The sequence below is a fragment of the Orycteropus afer genome, unplaced genomic scaffold (genome assembly GCF_000298275.1).
Source record: "Orycteropus afer afer isolate SDZICR_OR568_19922 unplaced genomic scaffold, OryAfe1.0 scaffold00256, whole genome shotgun sequence".
NCBI classification, from domain to species: Eukaryota; Metazoa; Chordata; class Mammalia; order Tubulidentata; family Orycteropodidae; genus Orycteropus; species Orycteropus afer.
The window spans coordinates 3,350,021-3,372,940 of record NW_006921843.1 but is presented as its reverse complement, the minus strand read 5'-3'; the positions used below and the strand labels follow the sequence as shown (position 1 = coordinate 3,372,940).

Below are 22,920 nucleotides of genomic sequence, written 5' to 3'. Positions count from 1 at the left end.
TTTGCTGCCATGAATGATGTAGTGTGAAATGTGTTGCTTGAGGTAGCTACAGCCACAGTGTATCCATAGTAGAGACAGCACTGATGCACTGGGGAGAGAACAAGAAGCTGGGATGCACCTGGTCCTCAATGACACTGCTGAGCTGCCAGCCCTCTATGGAGTTTCCCTGTTTCCAGACTTACTCTTGTGATTCTGATGATGGATTTGTGGTCTATGCTTCTGTTAATTTGGTTTACAGCCACTTGCAGCTAAGCTAACGTCTTGTTTAATATACTCTTTGATGGTGTGGATTTGTGTCTCTGCTGCTCACTGAGTGCCCATAAGGACTACACAATAAGTCAACAAGTTCTGTGTAAGGGTGTGTGTTCCTATCTTTCTTTTTTCCATATATGAACTTTTCCTTGATTTTTTACAATAATGAACTAATACAATATTTGTCCTTCTGTGATTGACTTACTTTACTCAGCATAATGTCCTCAAAGTTCATCCACATTATGTGGTGTTTTGTAGATTCTACATTATTCTTCAGTGTTGCATAGTATTCCATTGTGTGTATGTACCATAGTTTGCCTATCCATTCTTCTGTTGATGGGCACCTAGGTTGTTTCCATCTTTTTGGTATTATAAACAGTGCTGTGATGAACATGGGTATGCATATATTTGTTCTTGTCCTTGCTCTCACTTCTTTAGGGTATATATCTAGTAATGGTATTGCTGGATCAAATGGTATTTCTAATTCCAACTTTTTAAGGAATCACCAGACTGCTTTCCACAAATGGTTGTATCATTGACAATCCCACCCACAGTGTATGAGAGTCCAAATCTCTCCACATCCTTGCCAGCATTTGTTATTTTCTAAATGATGCAATTATTGCTGGGGTGAGATGACATCCCATTGTTGTTTTGATTTGCATCTCTCTAATAGTTAATGATCGTTGTTCTGGTTACCTAGTGCTGCTCTGACCACAAATGAGATGGCTTGAATAAACAGGAGTTTATTCTCTTACAGTTCAGGAGGCTAGAAATCCAAGTTCAAAGTGCCAGGCTCTAGGGGCTGTGTGAAAGCCCCTTGACTTTGGGCTTCAGCTCTGCCTCTTGCTCTCAGCCCACTGAAGCTAGAGGTATTTCTACACTCAGGCAGCTACTGGCTGCTGAGGCTAACAAGCCCAAGGTCGACAAATAAAATGGCACCGTCCAGATGTTACCAAACCACACAGCAGGCCATTAATTCAAATTGAAAGTCCCATTGTCAGCAGAGCATGGCAGGCTGCTGTACAACAACATGGCTGCATGTAGGGTTCAAGCGTGCCATAAGCTAGAGACCATTCCCAAGGCTGTTTCTTATATACAGGAAGCAGACCACATACTCAGAACAGCTACTCAGCTGCTCCAACAGATTCCACCATGGAGTTAATTACCAGTCTCACCATGGGGAATAACTACATTCAGCTGCCCAACCACTCAACAAGGCCTAGCCAAGTTGACACACAAACTTAACCACCACAACCATGAACATTTCTTCATGTGTTTGTTGGGTGTCTGAATATCTTTTTTGGTGACATGTTTGTTGATGTCTTCTGTCCATTTATTAATTGGATTGTTTGTCTTTTTGATGCAGAAGTATTGGAGTTTTCTATAAATTTTAGAGTTAAGTACCTTGTCAGATATGTCATTGTGAATATTTTTTTCCCAATCCATAGGTTCTCTTTCTACTCTTTTGGGATATCTTTCGATACACGTAAGAATTTAATTTTTAGAAGGCCCCAGTCATCTAGTTTATCTTCTGCTATTTGTGCATTTTTAGTCATGCTTTGTAGCCTATTTATGCCTTATACAAAACCTAAAACCAAACGCACTGCCATCAAATTGGGTCCTATTCATAGTGACCCCTCCTTGGGTTTCTAGGCAGTATCATTATGGAAATAGATTGCCCCATCTTCCTTCTGAGGAGTGGGTGATAGGTTTGAACCGCCAGCCTTTTCTGGTTAGCAGTCAAATTCCTTAGGCACTAGGCCACCAAAGGCCCCTAAATTTTCCCATATTTTTTCTTTGATGACTTTTATGGTTTTAGGTTTCACATTTTAAGTTTTGATTCATCTGGAGTTAGTTTTTGTGCATGGTGTGAGGTCTTATTCAGTTATGGATATTATTCAATTTTTATGCAAATGGATATACAATTTTGCCAGCACCATTTGTTAAAGAGACAATCTCTCCCCCATTGAGTGGATTTTAGCCCTTTAAGAAAAATCAGCTGACGTTAGGTCAACGGATATATTTCTGGGTTCTCAATTCTATTCTACTGGTCTATGTGTCTGTTGTTGTACCAATATCAAGCTGTTTTGACTACTGTGGCTATATAGTAGATTTTGAGATCTAGAAGTCTGAAATCTCCTACTTTGTTCTTCAATAGTGCTTTGCTTATTGTGTGTTCCTATTTTATAGATAAGAAAACTGAGGTTCAGAGGGGGTTAACAAAACAAAACAAAAACTTGCCCCTGATTCACTCAACTTTAATAGGAGCTATCACTCATCCAGGGTAAATTCAGAACATGAACAAATCTGGGCTAAACTAGTCTGACATGGTTGAGTTTGTGGCAAGCCAATTTTAATTTCTGTGAGTGTGTATGATTTTTTAAAAATACATTCTTTAATAAATCACAGAGCTTGAAGTCATATTAAAGTTTGTATTTGGATAAAGACCATTCCTTGTCCACAATACTACCTTAGGGTCACTTGTCCACACTCTCTAGCTCTTGCTTTTGCTCTCTCACTCTTATTTTCCTCAGAAAAATCTTAAAAGCACTGAGAGCAATACAATGTCAAGACACATATCACACAGAACCAAACAAATGTCAACGCTTTGTCAACTTTGCTTCAGATATTTCCTTCTACTTTAAAAGAAATAAAACATTAAAGACCAAGTTGAATTTCCCATTACATGCTTCCCAATTTCATTCTAGTTCCTCCCTCTTCAGAGACATCACCAAATGAATTTAGGAATTTTTCATTACATAACATATATATTCAAATCTTCAGAAAAATTATACCAGCAAATGTTGAAAATGTATTGTGTAGAATATTTACTTCTTTGCTTGGGTTTCCACAGAGCCTTTGTTTTCCCCCCTACAAGAGAGTGCTGAGGGTCCTGTTCTATGACTTTTCCTTGCTCTTCTCCAGATTAGGAGTGTCTATCCAACAGGTCTATATTATGAGCATTTGCCTCAAACCATATTATTTCCTTCTCTCCCATATTTCTCCCTTCCTGCATTCCTAGCACCATCTCCTGTAGAATTGCCAGCGTTTAGGTGTTTTTGTTGTCATTAGGTGCCGTCAAGTCAGCTCCAACTCACAGAGACCCTGTGTGCAACAGAACGAAACACTACGTGATCCTGCACCATCCTCACAATCTTTGCTCTGCTTGAGCCCATCATTGCAACCACTGTGTCAATCCATCTCATTGAGGGTCTTCCACTTTATCACTGACCCTCTACTCTACCAAGCATGATATCCTTCTCCAGGGAATGGTCTCTTCTGACAATAAGACCAAAGTAGGTAAGATGAAGTCTGGCCATTCTCACTTCTAAGGAGCATTCCAGCTTTACTTGTGGTTTAGCAGGCACTTTTCCTTCCCCAATACCTATAAAGTACAAAGGTAAGATAGAGTCCCTACTGCTCAGCCTGCCTTCCAGCAACTGGGAGGGTGAGCCAGGGTCACATGGCTCCTAAGGTCTATACTTGGGAAAGGAAATGGGGTGATGGGGAATTAACTCCATTGATTCATTAAAGACTGGGATATAGGCAGTGCACATGGCAAGTGATTGGGACTCTTAAAATTGATTATCATGAGAAAGAAAACAAAGGTAGGGGAATGTCCTTCAAAAGGGACTAAGATATAACAACCAAATGTAATGCATGAACTTTCATTAGATCTTGGCTGAAAAAAAGTTATAAAGGAGATTTGGGGGCCAATTTTGGGGAAAATATGAATTGGGAATCTGTATTAAATAGCATTATTAAATTAATGCTCATTTCTCAGGAGTGATAATGTTATTCTGGTTATGTAGGAGAATTTCCTTATTTTTAGAAGACACATGCTTCAAAGAGTGAAATGCCTGCAATCAACATGCAAATAGTTCAGAAAAAAAATATGTATATGTATGAAGAGAGAGAAAACAAATTTGGGCAAATCCTAAAAATCAGTGATTCTTGGTGGAAGATACACAGATAATGTTTTTTCAACCTTTTTGTAGATTTGAAACTTTTCAAAATAAAAAGAAATGCCACATAGGTTTGCTCCACAGTTTTACATTTAGAAACAGAGATATTCTATTCTGATGCCACAGAAAATTTATATGTAAATTAACTTATTTATTTTGATTCAGTTTTTAAAAATTGATTGAATTCAGCTAAACATACTTTAGGGGCATCTAACTGGTGTCACGTTTAGTTTGACTAATTTTTCTCCTTTTTGCTTGAGTTGGAATTTTTACAGTTTAGTTACAATTTTGAAAAATTTCAGAGCTCTGAAGCTTATAAATGGTTTCTGTGAAGTGTCTCATATCTTCTATCAATCCTTTTTCATACCATGTTAGACAGGATTAATAAATCATCATACTTTCCACTGCAGACATGACTAATCAATCATCACTCATTCTACAAAGCAGGTTGTTGTTGTTGTTGTTATGTGCCGTCGAGTTGGACCCAACTCATAGTGATCCCTCAGGTTTCTGAGGCAGTATCAATACAGAAGTACATTGCCCCATCTTCCTTCCAAGGAGTGGCTGCTGGGTTTGAACCGCCAGCCTTCTGGTTAGCAGTCAAGTGCCTTAGGCACTATGCTACCAGAGATCCCACAAAGAAGGCAGAGGATCTGATTATCCTTCTCAATTCAGAGCTCTATGCAACAGTGACCAAATGTTCTGAATTGATAATGGAGATGAAACCTATTTGCTTTACTTGTTTTCTAAGAATGATTTATTTATCTTAAGTGGGGTTTCAAAAATCAACTCCTACAGAATGTGGGCCCAGAGTTTCTAAAATAGCATTGGGCTTAGAGGGGTAGCCAGCAAAGTGGTTAAACACAGGGACTCTGGAGCTAGGTTGTCTGGGTTCAAATCTCAGTTCTTCACTTCTTAGGAATGTAACTTTAGGCTAATATTTAATCTCCCTATGCTTTAGTTACCTCTTTTAAAAAATGGGGACGATAATAGTAATGATTTGATCATGTTTTTATGAACAGTACATTATTTAATATTTAAAAAACACTTAAAAGTAGGCTGAGGATATAGAAAGTAAAATAAGACCAACAACTTGGATTAAATACAAGAACATATTTATGAATAACCTAATGAACGAATGATCAAACCAAAACTCTATGGTTTAGAAAGCACCTTCACATACTAAAGTTTTTATTGGGATACGAGCAACTGCTCTTACATCTGTGGAGGAAAGGCCTAAGGGAAGCGTTTTCATGCAGAGTGCTTGTGCTGCTCAAAGTGAGGTCTGCTGGTATGCAATGAAGCAAGTACAGAAAACTAATAATGTCATATTGTCAAGAGTAAATGTTTAGGAACTTTTATAGAAATGGGCATTGCTTTTAAAGAAATATTTATCCATTGCACATTGGATATCAAAACAAAAAATAAACCCTGAGAAGCACTGTCTAGAGGGTCTCAGAAAAGCAAGTTACATTCTTGAATTGAGTTGGTTTCTACATATAGCTTATTTAATTTTTGTGCTTACATTCAATATTTATGTTTTACTGCTAGGAGAAAGAACCCTTAAGGAAAAGAGTTGAGTTGGTCTGAGGGAAAAGGAATCATGTTAAGTGTAGGTATTAAACCCAATAGACCACTTTTTTTTTTTTTAATCGTCTGTTTTTATTGCCTTTCTCCTATCTGCTCCATTCTGTTCCCCCACACCTCTTCAATTGTTGTTGTTGTTAAGTGCCGTCGAGTCGTTTCTGACTCATAGCGACCCCATGCACAGCAGAACGAAACACTGCCCGATCCCGCGCCAGCCCCACAATCCCTGCTATACTTGAGCCCATCATCGCAGCCACCGTATCAATCCACTCATTGAAGGCCTCCCCCTCTTTCGTCGACCCTCCACCCTACCAAGCATGACATCCTTCTCCAGGGAATGGTCCCTTCTTACAACATGACCAAAATAGGTGAGACGAAGTCTGGCCATTCTTGCTTCCAAGAAGCATTCTGGCTGCACTTCTTCCAGGACAGATCTGTTAGTTCTTTTAGCAGTCCACGGTACTTTCAGCATTCTTCGCCAGCACCACAACTCAAAAGCATCAACTCTTCTTCGGTCTTCCTTATTCATTGTCCAGCTCTCACATGCATACGAGGCGATTGGAAATATCATGGCTTGTGTCAGGCACACCTTAGTCCTCAAGGAGATATCCTTGCTCCTCAGCACTTGAAACAGTTCCTTTGCAGTTAACTTTCCCAATGCTACACGTCGTCTAATGTCCTGACTGCTGCTTCCGTTGGCATCGATTGTAGAACCAAGCAACGTGAATTCCTTGACAACCTCAATCTTCTCTCCATTGATTGTGATGCTGCTCATTGGTCCAGTGGTGAGGATTTTTGTTTTCTTTATGTTGAGATGTAATCCATACTGCAGACTGTATTCTTCAACCTTCATCAGTAGGTCCTTAAGTCATCCTCACTTTCAGCAAGCAAAGTTGTATCGTCTGCATATCTCAGGTTGTTAATGATTCTTCCTCCAATCCTGATACCACGTTTTTCTTCATATAGTCCAGCTTCTCGGATTATTTGCTCAGCATATAGATTGAATAAGTGTGGAGACAGAATACAACCCTGATGCACTCCCTTCTTGATTTTAAACCATGTAATGTCCCCTTGTTCTGTTCGAATGACAGTCTTCTGGTCAAGGTACAGATTCCTCATGAGTACAATCAAGTGCTCGGGAATTCCCATTCTTCTCAATGTTAACCATAATTTGTCATGATCCACACAATCAAATGCCTTTGCATAGTCAATAAAACACAAGTAAACATCTTTCTGGTATTCCCTGCCTTGAGCCAAGATCCATCTGACAACAGCTATGATATCCCTTGTTCCACGTCCTCTTCTGAATCCGGCTTGAACCTCTGGAAGTTCTCTATCAATATACTGCTGCAAACATTTCTGAATTATCTTCAGTAAGATCTTACTTGCATGTGATATTAATGATATTGTTCTAGTGTTGGGGCTTTTCCTTCTAGAAGACATTCCTTTAAAAACACTGCAATACTTCTTATATACTTACAACCTCCCCTTGATTTTTACTTTTGTTACATATTATCTACTTGTTGTTGTTGTTGTTGTTATTTGCCGTCGAGTTGGCCCCGACTCATAGCGGCCCCTCCTTGGGTTTCCGAGGCAGTATCACTACGAAAGTAGGATTGCCCAACCTCTACTTAGTTATCCTCAATTTATTTGTAATACTCAACAAATAATAATTTGGAATAAAATTCTGTATGCATGTCTGTAGAACAGCAAAGAAAGTGGGAATTGGAAAGGTTTTGTCCCCAGTCATCAGAAGAAGCTCTCCTCCCTCCAGAGAGAGTGAAAGGGGAACAGATTTAAGTAGAAAAAGGAATCACAGAAAATATTTCCTTTCCACAATCCTTTGAACTAGAAAGAAACTGTGTGAAATACTCAATGGCTAAAAAACAAACAAAAACAATGAAAATTAAGTGCTAAAAATATGCACAACTCTAACTGCCTGTGGGTGGGGACATCTTGCATGTCTAACGGTGTCACAAGAAGAGGAAACACAGCCTTGAAAGACTGTGAAGTAGGGAGTTGGGACCTGGTATCTCTTCCCCACTCTCCAACCCCCAACCCCCTACAAAGTGAGAACTTTCAAAACACTATGCCATGAGTACAAGGATTAGAAATAATGTCATACTGTCAAAGAAAAAAGGTGCTTGGGTGGAGTAGTAGTTAAAGCATTGGGCTGCTAACCACAAGGTCAGCAGTTCAAACTCACCAGTTGCTTCATGGGAGAAAGAAGAGGCAGTCTACTTCTGTAAAGATTTACAGCCTGGAAACCCCATGAGGCAGTTCTACTTTGTCCTAAAAAAGGACTGCTATGAGTTGGGATCAACTCAATGGCAGTGGGTGGGTCAAAGGAAAGAGAAAGGGAAAGTTTTATCTTATAGACTGGGCTTACAAGCATGGGGTGGGATTTTTTTCCCCAGAAACTATGGCGGTGGATCTGATGAAGATCTGAGCTAAACTTTATTCATAGTTTGGAACCCCAAAGCCAATAAATTAACACAAAAAGTGGTTCTAGAACAATAATTTCCCTTGGGAGACTGGCACAAACATATAAACAAGTAAGTAAGAAAACACACACATATCTCTTGAGAAGTATACACTTAACACAAGCCACACAGAATTCCCATAGAAAATGTCCTACTAAAAACACAAAATCACAAAACACAGCAGGAAACCAGCTACTATGAATAAGCGGCATGGATACAAAATCTGCAGTTTTGGATACATATGAACTTGAGGTTAAAAATTGTCAGTTAGAGGCTATAAACAAGTATGTTTAAAATACTCAAGGTATATAAAAGGATGAAACAAAATATGATAAAAGAATAAGAGGAAGAATTGAAAAAACAAAAATAAAACTTAAAAGTGAAAAAACAATACTTACAATAAAAAACTCAGTGGATCAGTTTTAGATTAGGTGCTGTTGAAGAAAAAAAATTAATATACTTGAAGAAAAACCAGAAGAAATTATACAGAATGCAGCAAAGATAGAAAGAGAGGTCAAAAAGAGAAGTTCTGAGACATGAAGGATAGACTGAGAAGGTCTAACGTGAATTAATTATAATTCAGAAATGAATAGGGTAGAGGCAATATTGAAGTGATATGGACTGGGAATTTTTCAGAAGAAAAAAGTAGATATAATGTCTATGACACTCAAGCAAGATAAGTAAAAGAAATGTATTCCTTTGCATATCCCAGTGAAACTGCAGAAAATAAAAACAGAAACTATCTTAAAGCAGTTAGAGGGGGAAAAAATAAAGATTATCTTCAAAGAAGTATCAGACTGACAGCTAACTTCTCAAAAGAACCAGTGACAAACAGAAGCCAGTGGAATAATATCTTTGATGTGCTGGGTGAAAAATAATTGGAAGCTGAAATACTATACCCAGAAAAATATTTTTCAAAAATGGGGGTAAAAGATACATTTTAAGATTAAAGAAAACTGAGAGATTAAAATCAACAGGCACTCACCCAAGGAAATTCTAAAGGATGAACTTCAAACAGAAGGAAGGTCTGATATGCAAGAAGAAATGAAGAGAAACAAAAATGGTCACTATGTGGGTAAATCTAAATGAATACTGACTGTATAAAACAACAATAATAATGTCTTATGGGATTAAAAGTACAGAACTAAAATAAATGACAATTTATGGTAAATAAAAGTAAACTAGTTCTTGCATGATCTGGATGTAGATTACAATGTTGATTAACTTAAGATTTGATTCATATGCATGTTGTAATATTTTACAGTAATCTCTTAATAATAGAAAGAGAGTACAACTACTCCTCACTCATCAACATAGTTAGGTTCCAAAGACCAGTTTGTTATGCAAAAATTGGTGTTATGTGAAGATGGAGGATTACCGTATCAGATAAAAAAATGGAGATGACCACATCATTATATAACTGCTAAATAAGATCATTACATAACTGCCAAATTCCACCATTATATAACTTCCAAACAACTGAAAATCATGGCCCCGTCAAGTTGACATAACCTTCATCATCACAGCCAGCATTACTCTTGTCTTGCTCTTTGGTGTTTGTTACTGCCAGATGTATATTGTTAATGCATAAAATAGCTGGATAGTAGATTTTTTTTTTTTTTACTATTGTTGTAAATGCAGAATGTTGGATAATGAGAAAGTTGATAAGTGAGTCGTAGGTGTGTGTATAACTTCAAACTACTAGAGGAAAAAAATTAAATGATTAAATTTTTTTCAATTGCTTCAAAAGAAGGCTGGAAAGGGGAGAAAAAATACATAGAACAGGGACAAACACTACTTACATTAAAAGTAAATACATTAAGTGCATGTTAAAAGACAAAAGTTGTCAAATTGATTTTAAGAATAAATCAAGTACATGTGGTATAAAAGTGACTCATCAAAAACATGGAAATACAAAAGTGCTGATGATAAAAGTGTGAAAAATGGTATACCAGGTAAATTTTAACCTAATAAAAGCTAGAATGGCTGTCTTGATGTTAGATAAAATAAACTAAAAGGCAAAGAATTATTATTAGGGTTAAATAGAGATTTTTTTTTCTAATGTTCTGAGGCTCAATTCACCAGGAAGATGTAACTATAGTCACTGCGTTGAATAACAGCCTTAGATGTATTTTATTGTTGTTAGGTGCTTTTGAGTTGGCTCCAACTCATAGTGATTCTATGTACAACATAACTAAACACTGCCCAGTTGTGTGCCATCCTCACAATTCCTCCTACATTTGAGCCCATCATTGCAGGCATTTTGTCAATGCATCTTGTTAAGGATCTTCCCCTTTTTCACTGACTCTTTACTTTACCAAGCATGATATCCTTCTCCAGGGAATGGTCCCATTTGACAACATGACCAAAGTAGGTGTGGTGAAATCTGGCCATTTTCACTTCCAAGGAATATTTTGGCTGCACTTCGTCCAGGGCAGATTTGTTCATTCTTCTGGCAGTCCATAGTATTTTCAGTATTCTTTGCCAATACCATAATTCAGAGGCATCAACTCTTTATTAATTGTCTAGCTTTCACATGGGAGCTCTGGTGGCATATATAAGGCAACTGAAAATATCATGGCTTGAGTTAGGTGCACCACAGTTTTCAAAATGATTTCTTTGCTCTTCAACACTTTGAAGAGGTTTTTTGAAGCAGATCTGCCCAGTGCAATACAACTTCTGATTTCTTGACTGCTGCTTCCATGGGTGTTGATTGTGGATCCAAGTAAAATGAAATCCCTGACAACTTCAATCTTTTCTCCATTTATCGTGATGTTGCTTATTGATCCAGTTGTGAGGATTTTTGTTTTCTTTATGTTGAGGTGTAATCCATATTGAAGACTGTGGTCTTTGATCTTCATCAGTAAGTGCTTCATCTTCACTTTCAGTATGCAAGGCTGTGTCATCTGCATATCACAGGTTGTTAATGATTCTTCCTCTAATCCTAATGCCACATTCTTCTACATATAGTCCAACTTCTCGGATTAATTTTTCAGCATGCAGATTGAATAAGTATGGTCAAAGGATACAACCCTGAAGCACACCTTTCCTGATTTTAAACCATGCAGTATACCCTTGTTCTGTTCCAATGACTGCCTCTTGGTCTATGTACAAGTTCTTCATGAGCACAATTAAGTGTTCTGGAATTCCCATTCTTCTCAATGTTATCCATAATTTGTTATGATCCACATAGTCAAATGTCTTTGCACAGTCAATAAAACTCAGTTAAATATGTTTCTGTTATTTGTTTAGAAATATATATGATCAAAAAATCCACAGAAAATATAGATACTTCCGTAGTGATACCACCTTGGAAACCCAAGGAGGGGTTACTGTGAGTCAGATCCTACTCCACGGCAGTGAGTTTGGTTTTGGTAATCATAATAGGAAATTTTAATGCTTCTTTCTCAGTAATTTAGGAAACAAGTAAACAATAAATTAGTGAATATATAAAATATTTGAAAAACCTGATAAATGGCCACATAGACATATTTAAGACACTGCATCCAACAGCTGCAGAGTATACACTTTTCTAAACACACATGTATATTAAAAAAAAAAAAAAATTCCAGGCCATAACTAAAATCTCAACGAATTTCAAATCAGATAGACCATGCTTTCTGATCACAATACTTTTAAGCTAGAAATCAATAATTAAATAATAAACAAAAATATTTCATGTATTTGTTTCTTCAAAACATTTCCAATAACTCATGGTTAAAAAAAAGAAAAAGTCAAGATGAAAATGAGAAAATATTTTGGAACTGTTTAGTAACAAAAATGCTACATTTGAAACTTATGGGATGTAGCTAAAACAGAATTAAGAGGAAAGTGAATAAACTTAAATGCTTACTAGAGAAAGAAAGAAAGGCTAAGAATTAATTAAATATATCCATCTCAAGGAGTTACAAAAGAAACTACAAATGAATTCAAAGAAAGTAGAAGGAAAATAAAACAGGGAGTAGAGATCAGGGGTTGACCTTGGCCTGCAGGGCTAACCTTGTCAGTAGCCTATTTTTGTACAACCTGTGAGCAAAGAATGTTTTTTATATATTCAAAGGAGGGAGAGAGTGAGAGGGAAGGAATATATGCTAGAGAAATAATGTGGTCTGCAAAACATAAAATAATACTATTTTTCATAGGAAAGAGGGTACTTTGGGGCAATTCCACACTCATACTCCTTCTAGATGCCTCAGAGACTTTGTAGGAGGGTTGGTGGAAGGCAGGTAGAGATATACTGCTTCTTTTAGTAGCTTCTATCCTCATGGAAGTGGTGTTTCCTTTCATAACCCTTGTTACTTGGGGCCCAGAGTATCTTTCCTTCCAATATCACTTTTAAAATATCTTTCCTTCCTCCTTCCAAACATTCAGCCTCTTGGAAACACCCCTTCTATCTTCTTTCTTGCTGCAGGTGCTTTCACACTTCCAGTCACTGTCCCTTAAAAGAGGGACCACCTTGCCACCCTTTCCTCGGTCACTCCCAGTGACTCTGATAGGAGCTTCTATTGCTTGGTGGCAGTCCTGACTCTCTCAAGGATGCTTAGTCCTTCTTTAATCTGTGCCCTCAGGTCCTCTTCTACATTTCATGAGAACCTGTCCCAGCAGGTCTCTCTAGCTGGCCTACAAGTCCTGAAGGGCAGGGCTTCATCCCTCACATCCCAGGCTTATGTAGCTGAACATACCTGTGCAGACATTTAACCTGGCTCCTGTGCTGCTAGGAAGAGGGAAAAGGCTCAAACTGAGCAGACAGGTTTGAGAAAGTGTAATCTTCCCTTAAGAGAGATGGTGGGGTTCTTTAAATGATGATTATTGCTCCTTCATACCAATTCTGTGAGAGTCTGTTCTTCTTGGAAATGGGAGAACCAACTCCATAGCTTTAGAATTCCTTTTGTGTAATTCCACCATCATGCTGTAAAAGATATGTTTCTCCTTTTCTTTCCTGTTGACCTCATGGATTCAGTGCTCTCTCCCCACAATTATTTAAAGGTGTCCTGTTCTGAGCTCTCTGGGGCTTCCCATAAAACAGGGAAAGCATCTAAAGTTTCAGGGTGGGAATAAAGCTTTAAGAGGCACATATTTTAAACAATTTAGAGAATGTTCATTATCCAATTTGCTTTCTTACTTTCACTCTCCTCTTCTTCCACACTACAGCATTCATTCTCTAGAAAACATGTCTCAGGGTAGTCACTAATGCATGTGCTTAAGCCAGGGAGAGGACTCCACGGGAACAAGTATGTAAATGTTAGATTATTCTCCAAACCTGAAAAACTAGTAACATCCCTTATGACCTCCTAGTGTATCTCAGTCAGAGCACACTGTGAAGGCATCCCTTGTGACCTGCTGACTTACTAATGTATCTTGGATAGAGCACATTGTGAAGGTAGGTTGCAATGATCTGGTGCATTTCGGGCCCAAAAAAGCTTACTTTCCTCAAAGAGGCTGTTCTCAGTTTGCCACGGAACATTCCAGAATTCTGAGCTCAGGAGGGAAGGCACAGGTGTTGAAATATGTATGAATATGAAATATGTTACCTACATATCTGGAAGTTATCTTTCATCTAGAAGTGATGCTGGGCGGGGGGACCCACTGCCAGCCATTGAGTTGATTCCAACTCATAGCGACCCCTGTTGGTTTTCCAAAGTGGTAAATCTTTACAGAAGTAGATCACCCAGTCTTGCTTCCCTGTGTGTGTGGTGTGACTGGTGGGTTTGAACCACCAACCTTCTGGTTAGCAGTCAGATGCCTTTGGCAGTATGCTACCAGAGCTCCTTATCCTGAGCATCTAGAAGTTATCTTCTAAGACAGGAATAAATATCATCTTAAAGAGGGCATCTTCCTCAAGCAGAGCAACCTTTCTCTTATCCATATTTCTTATGGAGAGTTTATCACTATCTAATTCTCAGTCTAGACCACACATTCAATCACATTTTGAAGGTAACTGAATCTCAACAAAAATAAATTATGTGGCTGTGTGAGTCAGAGGCAAGGCTGAGTGGTTCAATTTGAACTACCTTTCAGAAATCAAGACTCTTACTCAGCTGAGACTATTTTTGGGGCTGTTCATCAGTCCTGGCCACCCTGGGAGGAAGACCCAGTGGGATAAATGCCAGTACCTCACAGTCTCTGAGGAACCCAAAATAACCCAGTGCTATCCCAGCATTTCCAGCAAGACCTAGAAGGGATGCCCAATGAAAAGATGTTTTTCACACGAGTGGTGTAATTCAGAAGGTTTGGAAAGGGTATGTGGGTTCAATGTTCCTATTCTTAGCTTGGACAGAGTGGTCATTCAGATCCCTCTATATTATGACTTCACTTAGAAAAAAGATGTGGAAATTGACATTGTGAATAAAGACAGTCCTGGAGTTATGCGTGTCTGACTTACGTACAACCTGCAGTTATTAACCAACCCCTGTAAAGCTTATTATATTAAAAGCTTGAGGTTCATACAATGGTTCATAATAACAAAAGGGCACTGTTTTGTGATGCACATCAAAACTATGTTACTATGTTAAAGATGTTTTAGTGTATCTGGAAGTGTTTCTTTAATGATTCTTGTGCATAGAAAGGTACACTACATGCTATATACTAAGACAAATATTTGATTAACTGATGTTAGGTACAAAGCATATCTAACTGTTCTAACTAATACACAGTTTTGACTTGAGGACTGACTTAGGAATGGAACTCATTAGTAATCCTGGGACTGTCCGTATTTTAAAATCGAGCATCTACAAGGAGGAAAATCACAGGTGAAAATCACTGGGGGAGGCTGATGTTGTTATGGTTGAAAAGTTATTAGTCACTGATTCTGACTTTTTAAAGCAGCACTCCTCTGATTCATACATGATAATGGGGCCAATTAAGTTGAGCTTGGTAACAGATGGTTACCACACAGTCTAAAATAAGATGCCATTTTGCTTTTCACCCACTAATCTACTTAGATGAAAGAAAAGAAAGTATGATGATTCTCCACAAGGAAGAAGAGGGAGTGCTTACCCTAACCATGACCCTGTCATTCCTTTTTTTTTTTTTTTTTTAAATAATTTATTATTTTGTCGTTGAGCACCTGTCATTCCTTTTAATGTCATTCCTGCTCTTCTGAAGCACACCTCCCCTCTCAGGACACTGATCCTTCATTCTATGGGTGTCAATTCGCTGGCCCCATGTGTCTGTGAGTGTCCCTGAGGCTGGATTGTGATGCTGAGTTCTGAATCTGTCTTCCTTACATACTTGGAGCACTATGCTACAAGAGCTCTCGAAGTAGATATATATCATTTAATACCAGACAAACTTCACCAGATAGGTATTAGTCTTCTTATTTTTGTAGATGGGGAAACTGAGGCTCAGAGAGGTTGCCTAACTCATCCATGTACACAGGAAGTGACAGAGGTCTCCTGTCTTTCTCTAAAGAAAGCTCATGGCTCTTGGAGGAGAGGTGGATGGGGAAAAGGAGAGCAGCCAGGCAAAGAAGCATGGGGGACTCTCAAGGGCAGGACTGGCCTAGCTGGGTTGGTTTTAGGGGCAGAACAAAAGCTTAAGTGGTTTCAGTACCACATGGCCATAGGCTGCCTACATCTGGCCAGTCCCGGACTAGAGAAGGTTCATTTACAGAGCAAGTCTTTCTATTGAGCAAGATGTTTAGTGTATATATGCAGAATCCTAACTGAAAACTGGCTGGAATGTAACACTCGAGTTAGAGAACATATTTTTCTTGCCCACTGATGTGAGGCCAACCTCAGTCTTTCACGAGTTGAGGAATGTGAGTCTGCCAGGTTTGCAGGCCATGGACACCTAGAGGAGCCACTCACCTGCCTGCTCCAAAGCAACCATGGTCGCTTGCTCAATCAAGTCCCGCTCAATGAAGCTCCGGAAGTCTTCACTGTACACGCTAAGATCTGGCAACTGGAATGTGTAGATTGGCATCTCCAGGGGAAACTGCTCGTTGTTGCATTCACTGGCCACATGGGACCGGGCCAGCGAGACGATGGCTGAGCTGGCATGGGAGATACCCCGGGAAAGTCGCTTTTCTGCAGGGGAAGAAGGAAAGACAGCCATAGGGACTAAGTGGGGTGTAGGTGTGGTTTCACACATTCACATGCATGCACACACACATGTACATGTACACAAAACACATACTAACACATGCAAGCAAATACTCAAAAGCCATACATACCACACACACAGCACACATGCATGCACATACATACACCCCTGCAAGCACAACATGCACACACATACAGACACAGCCAATACACCTACACATGAGTACACCATGTATACATAGAGCAGACACATTCATACACACAAGCATACCCACACTCACATGAATACACATACACACACAGTATATACACACAACTGCACACACAGAACACACACATACACAATATATACCTGCACACATCCCCCCCATCCAGGCACATCTTCCCTCCACCAGCCCTTCTATCCTGCCAGTCTTTTTCTATAAAAGTCTTCTGGCTGCTGGGCTGCTTTCCATGGCCTGGTGCCCGGCACTTACTTAGTCTGAGTCATGAAAGCATTTAGGAAGATGAGAGATGCATGTCCTCTGAACAAGCATATCTCAAGATAGCTACAGATCGCCACCATCACTTTTTGGGTCTTAAGTTGTATCTAACTCAATTCAGCAGAGCCGTTGTCTTCCAGAGACAAATGATATAAAGCAACTGACCTTAGTTTTCATGCACTTATATGTTTAAAGCAGAAGCAATGTATCCAGGCTCTCTCCATTGTGGTCTGGAATTTAAGATCAGTTCTTTCATTAAAGTTATTCTGATAAACACATTCCACACAAGATTCTCCAGACCACAAATATTAAGCCAACTCATGTGCTTCTCTTCTGTCTGGATTTTCTTTTAACACAACACTTTCAAAATGATGGTCTACTCTGGTCCTATTCTTCTACAGTTTCCCAACCAAGGAATGGGAAACGCAGTATAGAATTTCTCTAAAGCACAATGCATTACCTTGCTAGAAAGTTGATCATCTAATCTAAATGCCACATGAAAAAGTAGATGTGGTTGTTCTTTTGATACTGTAAAAGTATGCTTTTAAAAATATTGTGCTTAATAATTAACATTTAACATATTACAAGAATTCTTAAATATATTAGGTTAGGAATAGGATTTCTTTTTCATTTCAAGGTCTGCAAAAAAGACAGTAAGCCAGTTGCTGTCAAGTTGACTCTGACTTATGGTGACTTCAAGTGTTTCAGAGTACAATTGTGTTCCACAGGGTTTTCAGTAGCTTTTTAGAAGTAGATCACTAGGCATTTCTTCTGAGGTGCTTCAGGGTGGACTTGAACCTTCACCCTTTTGAATAGCAGATGTGCACGTTAACTGCACCACCCAGAGACTCCAGCAAGGCAGTAGTCCTCTTTTACTTTGTGCAGGAAAATATGATAATTTGTGTTTGAAAATTAGTATTATCAAAATCTTGTTGCAAATCCTAAGTATGTTCATGTATATCATAGGAACTCCAACTCAAAACCAAACTCACCGCCACTGAGTTGATTCCCACTCATAGTAACCCCAGTGGGTTTCCAAAGCTGTAAATCTTTATGGAAGCAGACTACCTCATTTTTTTTCCATGGAGCAGCTGGTGGTTTGGAACCACTGTCCTTTTGGTTAGCAGCCAAATGCCTTAAACACTACACCACCAAAGCTCCATTTCAAATAGATCCATTTCAAATTAGCAGGTGTTCCTTAGTAAAGGTTTCATGCTCATGCTGACCCACCCTTAGGAAGGTCTCCACTACCCGTGTTGGATGGCACACCATAGCCACCAGGAAAACACAAACCTCGTCGTCCTCAGAGCAGAAGCTTTCTACTTCCCTACATGAAAGAGGACATTTGCTTGGGTGTGACCTTGTTAAAACAGATTAAAAACCAGAGATGGTGAGTTAGTTTAAAACCCAAAATTAATTTTCAGAAGCTTTGTGTAGGTGCCCATTAATATGAATGTCCTAGAAGACAGAAGATATTTCACAATAACTGGCTTTGGTTCACCTTATCATTCTGATACAAATGTACTTAAATTATTTTGTATTTTGTGGGAAGGCAAAAAGAACACTCAACCAGTACAGGAAACTAGAACAAAGAGAAATGGGACACAGGGGCCTAGTTTGTTTGTACTTGAAAGATGGTTCCCTAACTTTATGTGCTTGGTAAGGGCCTCAATGCAACACATCAGACCCCAAGACTTTCTGCTTCTCCCAAGGCATGCTGAGCTCCTAAATCTGACTACATACTACCTTTCTATATCTGGGAAATAAGGAATTGCCTCATCCTCTGGGAACTTATGGAGATGGGCACTAGGTGTTAGAGAAGCTTAGGTGCTAGGTGAGATTACACGTGGCTGTGAAGATGCTTTTCTCAGCAGTGGGGATCTGTTGGTCAGGGATATCCATCTTCTTACTTGGTTTATCAATAAGTACTTTTTTTTGCCAACTGATGAGATGCTATTAGGGTCTTAGAGGCAGTGTAATTAGTAGTGTAATTGATGTTCTGAAACACTTCCAAATAGTAAATATTCATAGTCTGAACACTTTGAACTAAAACCAGTGTTGGAGAACATATAATAAGAAATGTACTCATAATACACACACACACACTAACACATACACTCACAGACTGGTTCTTTAATATCAACTCAGTGGTCTTTCTTTTTGGAGAGATAAATTTTTGAATAGGGAATTACCATATTCAAAGTTATGCCCCAGAGAAGGATAAAAACCAGCTGCCATCAAGTTGACTCTCTTGGCTATTTAATGTGTGTCAGAGTAGAACTGTGCTCCATAGGGTTTTCAATGGCTGACATTTGGGAAGCAGATCATCAGCGCTTTCTTCCGAGGTGCCCATGGGTTGACTCAACCTCTAATTTTTCTGTTAGCAGTCAAGTATGTCAAGCATTTGCACCACCCAGGAACTCCCAAGAGAAGCACACAGAGACTTTAAAAAAAAAAAAAAAATAGTGGAAGAATGTGTAGGATTTCTTAACCACTGAAAAAACTATCTCAAACATCTTGTCAGCAAAATATGAATAGAAGGGACATTCCTCAATATAATAAGGGGCATCTATGCAAAACCAACAGCCAACATTATTCTCAATGGAGAGAGACTGAAACCATTCCCCTTGTGAACAGGAACCAGATAAGGATGTCCTCTATCACCACTTCTATTCAACATTGTATTGGAAGTCCTAGCTAGAACTATAAAGCAAGAAAGGGAAATCAAAGGCATCCAAATTGGTAAGGAAGAAGTCAAGCTATCCCTATTTGCTGATGGTACGATCCTATACCTAGGACAGTCAAGAGGCTCAGTAAAGAATATTTGTTGTTGTTGTTGTTGTTATGTGCCGTCGAGTCAGACCTGACTCATAACGACACCTCCTTGGGTTTCCGAGGCAGTGTCACTACGGAAGTAGGATTGCCCAACCTTCCTTCCGAGGAGTGTCTAGTGGGTTTGAACCGCCAGCCGTCTGGTTAGTAGTCAAGTGCCTTAGCCACTATGCTACCAGAGCTCCCAGTAAAGAATATACTGGAACTAATTGAGAGATTTAGCATCATGGCAGGTATTCTGGTTACCTAGTGCCACTCTGACAAGGATATACCACAAATGGGATGGCTTGAACAACAGGCGTTTATTCTTTTACAGTTTGGAGGCTTTACATCCAAGTTCAGAGTGCCAGGCTTTAGGGGCTGGGTGAAAACCCCTCAGCCTTGGGCTTCAACTCTGCCCCCAGCTCCTGGTCCACTGAAGCTAGAGGCTTTTCTTCACTCAGATAGCTGCTGGCTGCTGAGGCTGAGAAGCCCAAGGTTGACAAATAAAATGGCACAGTCCTGATATTACCAAGCCACATCGCAGGCCATTAACTTAAGTCCATTGTAAGTCCCAAGGTTGGCAGAGCATAGCAGACTGCTGAACAACAACACGGCTACATGCAGGGTCCAAGCATGCCATAGGCTAGAGACCATTCCCAAGGCTTCTCCTTATATACAGGAAGCAGACCACATTCGCAAAGCCAGCTACTCAGCTGCTTGTGGTAGATCCCACCATGGAGTTGATTGCCAGTCTCATTATGGGGAATAACTACCACCAGCCGCCCAGCCACTCAACCAGGCCCAGCCAAGTTGACAAACAAACATAACTATCACAGCAGAATACAAGATCAACATCCAAAAATCAGTTTCATTTCTCTACACCAGAAAAGAGATTGCTGAAATAGAAATAAAGAAATCAATAACATTTATAATAGCTACAAAAAAACCCCCAAAATACTTGGGAATAAATCTTACCAGGACACAAAAGACCTGTACAAAGAAAACTATAAGAGACTACTTCAAGAAACCATAAGAGACCTACATAAATGGAAGAGCATACCATGCTCGTGGATAAGATTGAACATTGTGAAAATGTCAATTCTACCCAAAGCAATCTATATATTGAATGCAATACCAATCCAGATTCCATCAATATTCTTTAAAGATATGGAAAAACCAATCACTAACTTTACGGGGAAAGGAAAGAGACCTCGGATAAGCAAAGCACTATTGAAGAAGATCAAAGTAGGGGTCTCACACTGCTGGATCTCAAAACCTACTATACAGCCGCAGTAGTCACAACTGCCTGGTATTGGTATAATGACAGACACACAGACCAATGTAATAGAATTGAGAACTCAGAAATAGATCCATTGACCTATGGTCAGCTGATCTTTGACAAAGGGCCGATATCAATTAAATGGGGAAGAGAATGTTTGTTTAATAAATGGTGCTGGCAAAACTGGATATCCATTTTCAGAAATATGAAACAAGATCTGGACCTCACACCATACACACAAACGAACTCCATATGGATCAAAAACTTAAATGTGAAACCTAAAATCATAAAGTTCCTGAAGGAAAAACTAGGGGCAAATTTAGGGGCCCTAATATATCCCTTCTGTGGATTGGGATTCTGTTGTGCTGCCTACAGCTGTCCGTGAGCGAACAATCCACCATTTGGTCTGGAGATCTTGGATTTGTCATTTGTTGGAGTCAATAGCTAGTATACTACCTGCCAACCTTGGCGCATCAGACCCTGTAGCTGTGAGAGTCAGGAAAAGCCTCCAACTTGACGTTTGATTCAAGAACTTTGGACTTGCCAGCTTCTATAAGTGTGAGCTCTGGTGGCATAGTGCCTAAGGCACTTGATTGCTAACGAGAAGGCTGGCAGTTCAAACCCAACAGCCACTTCTCAGAAGGAAGGTTGGACAATCTACTTCCACAGTAATACCACCTCAGGAACCCAAGGAAGGGTCGCTATGAGTAGGATCTGAGTTGACAGCATCTTGAAAATAGTTGCTATGGTAGGCAGAATAATGACTCTCCAAAGATGTAAGGTCACTCCAGACCTGGAAGACTGAAAAGGTGCGACATTCCCTTTGTTACTCTTATACCCCACGCCTGCTTGGTGAACGGAGGTTTGGCCATCCCCCACTCCCACCCACCTTCTGGGGAACTCCATCCCACTCTGTGTACTTTGATGGAGCCTGGGTGCCCTGCCCTGCCCTCCCCCGATTTTTTTTTTTTTTTCTCTTTCTTTTTTCTGGTTTTTAGTTTGCTTGCTTTTGTCTGTTTTTAAACTACTACTTTTATTAATACTTTTGACCTTGCTTTTTTCTTTTCCCTGTTCCTGGGTGCAAAATTTTTTTCTTCTTTTTTTCTCATGGTTAACCCTGTTCCTTGTTTTCTCTTTGCATTTTTCCCATTTTTCCTTCATTATTCCAGCCTTTTTCTCTTATTGCCCTATCCCCAGATATTGCAGGTTTTCTTGTTTTTTTTTTTTTCCTGCTGACCTTCTTATTTGTCCAGAGGGCACAGCCATTTTGATTGTTTACACATGGCAGCCATTTTGGATATTTAAAGTGACAGAGAGTACAGCAATTTTGAATGTTTACAAGCAATGGCCATTTTGGATATTTAAAGTGAACGAGGGTGCAGCCACTTTGAATGTTTACAAGTGGTGGCCATTTTGGATATTTAAAGTGATCAAGGGTGCAGCCATTTTAAATTTTTACAAGTGGCAACCATTTTGGGTTTTAAAGTGATAGCATTCTCGTTCGGATTCCAGAGACCTAAGAATAGGCAGCGAGGCGGGAAGCAGGGAGAGGACAGAAAAGGCAAAGGGAACTGGAACAGATCAAGGAGTCAGCCTCAGGGACCCAGGTGAAGACAGGGAACCCAGGCCACGCCCCACAAGGAGTGAGTTGGGAAGGCAGGGAGAGGACAGAAAAGGCAAAGGGGATAGGAAGAGATCAAGGAGTCAACAGCAGGGAGCCAGGTGAGGAGAGGGAACCCAGGCCACCCCCAATAAGCAGTGAGGTGGGAAGCAGGGAGAGGACAGAAAAGGCAAAGGGGACTGGAACAGATAGAAGAGTTAGCCTCAAGGATCCAGGTAAGGGTGGTTGGAGGGGTTTCCAACAGCTAAGGGAGACAAACTTGTCTGTTGGTTTGTCCTACTGTGGTGACATGTTGCTGTGAGTCTTATCACTGGTGACTGGAATGCAAAAGTTGGAAACAAAGAAGAATCACTGGTAGTTGGAAAATTTGGCCTTGGTGACAGAAATAATGCTGG

The 22,920-nt window shown here is 39.6% G+C and overlaps 1 protein-coding gene across 1 annotated transcript in view; it reads right to left on the bottom strand.

The window, feature by feature from the left end:
* OTUD7A (OTU deubiquitinase 7A) overlaps positions 1–22,920 on the bottom strand; it is a 368,297-nt gene that overhangs the window by 176,910 nt on the left and 168,467 nt on the right. Inside the window, exon 3 of the mRNA XM_042782189.1 lies at positions 16,096–16,314. Within this exon, the coding sequence (XP_042638123.1) occupies positions 16,096–16,314 (219 nt within the window). The remainder of the gene's footprint in view (positions 1–16,095; positions 16,315–22,920) is intronic.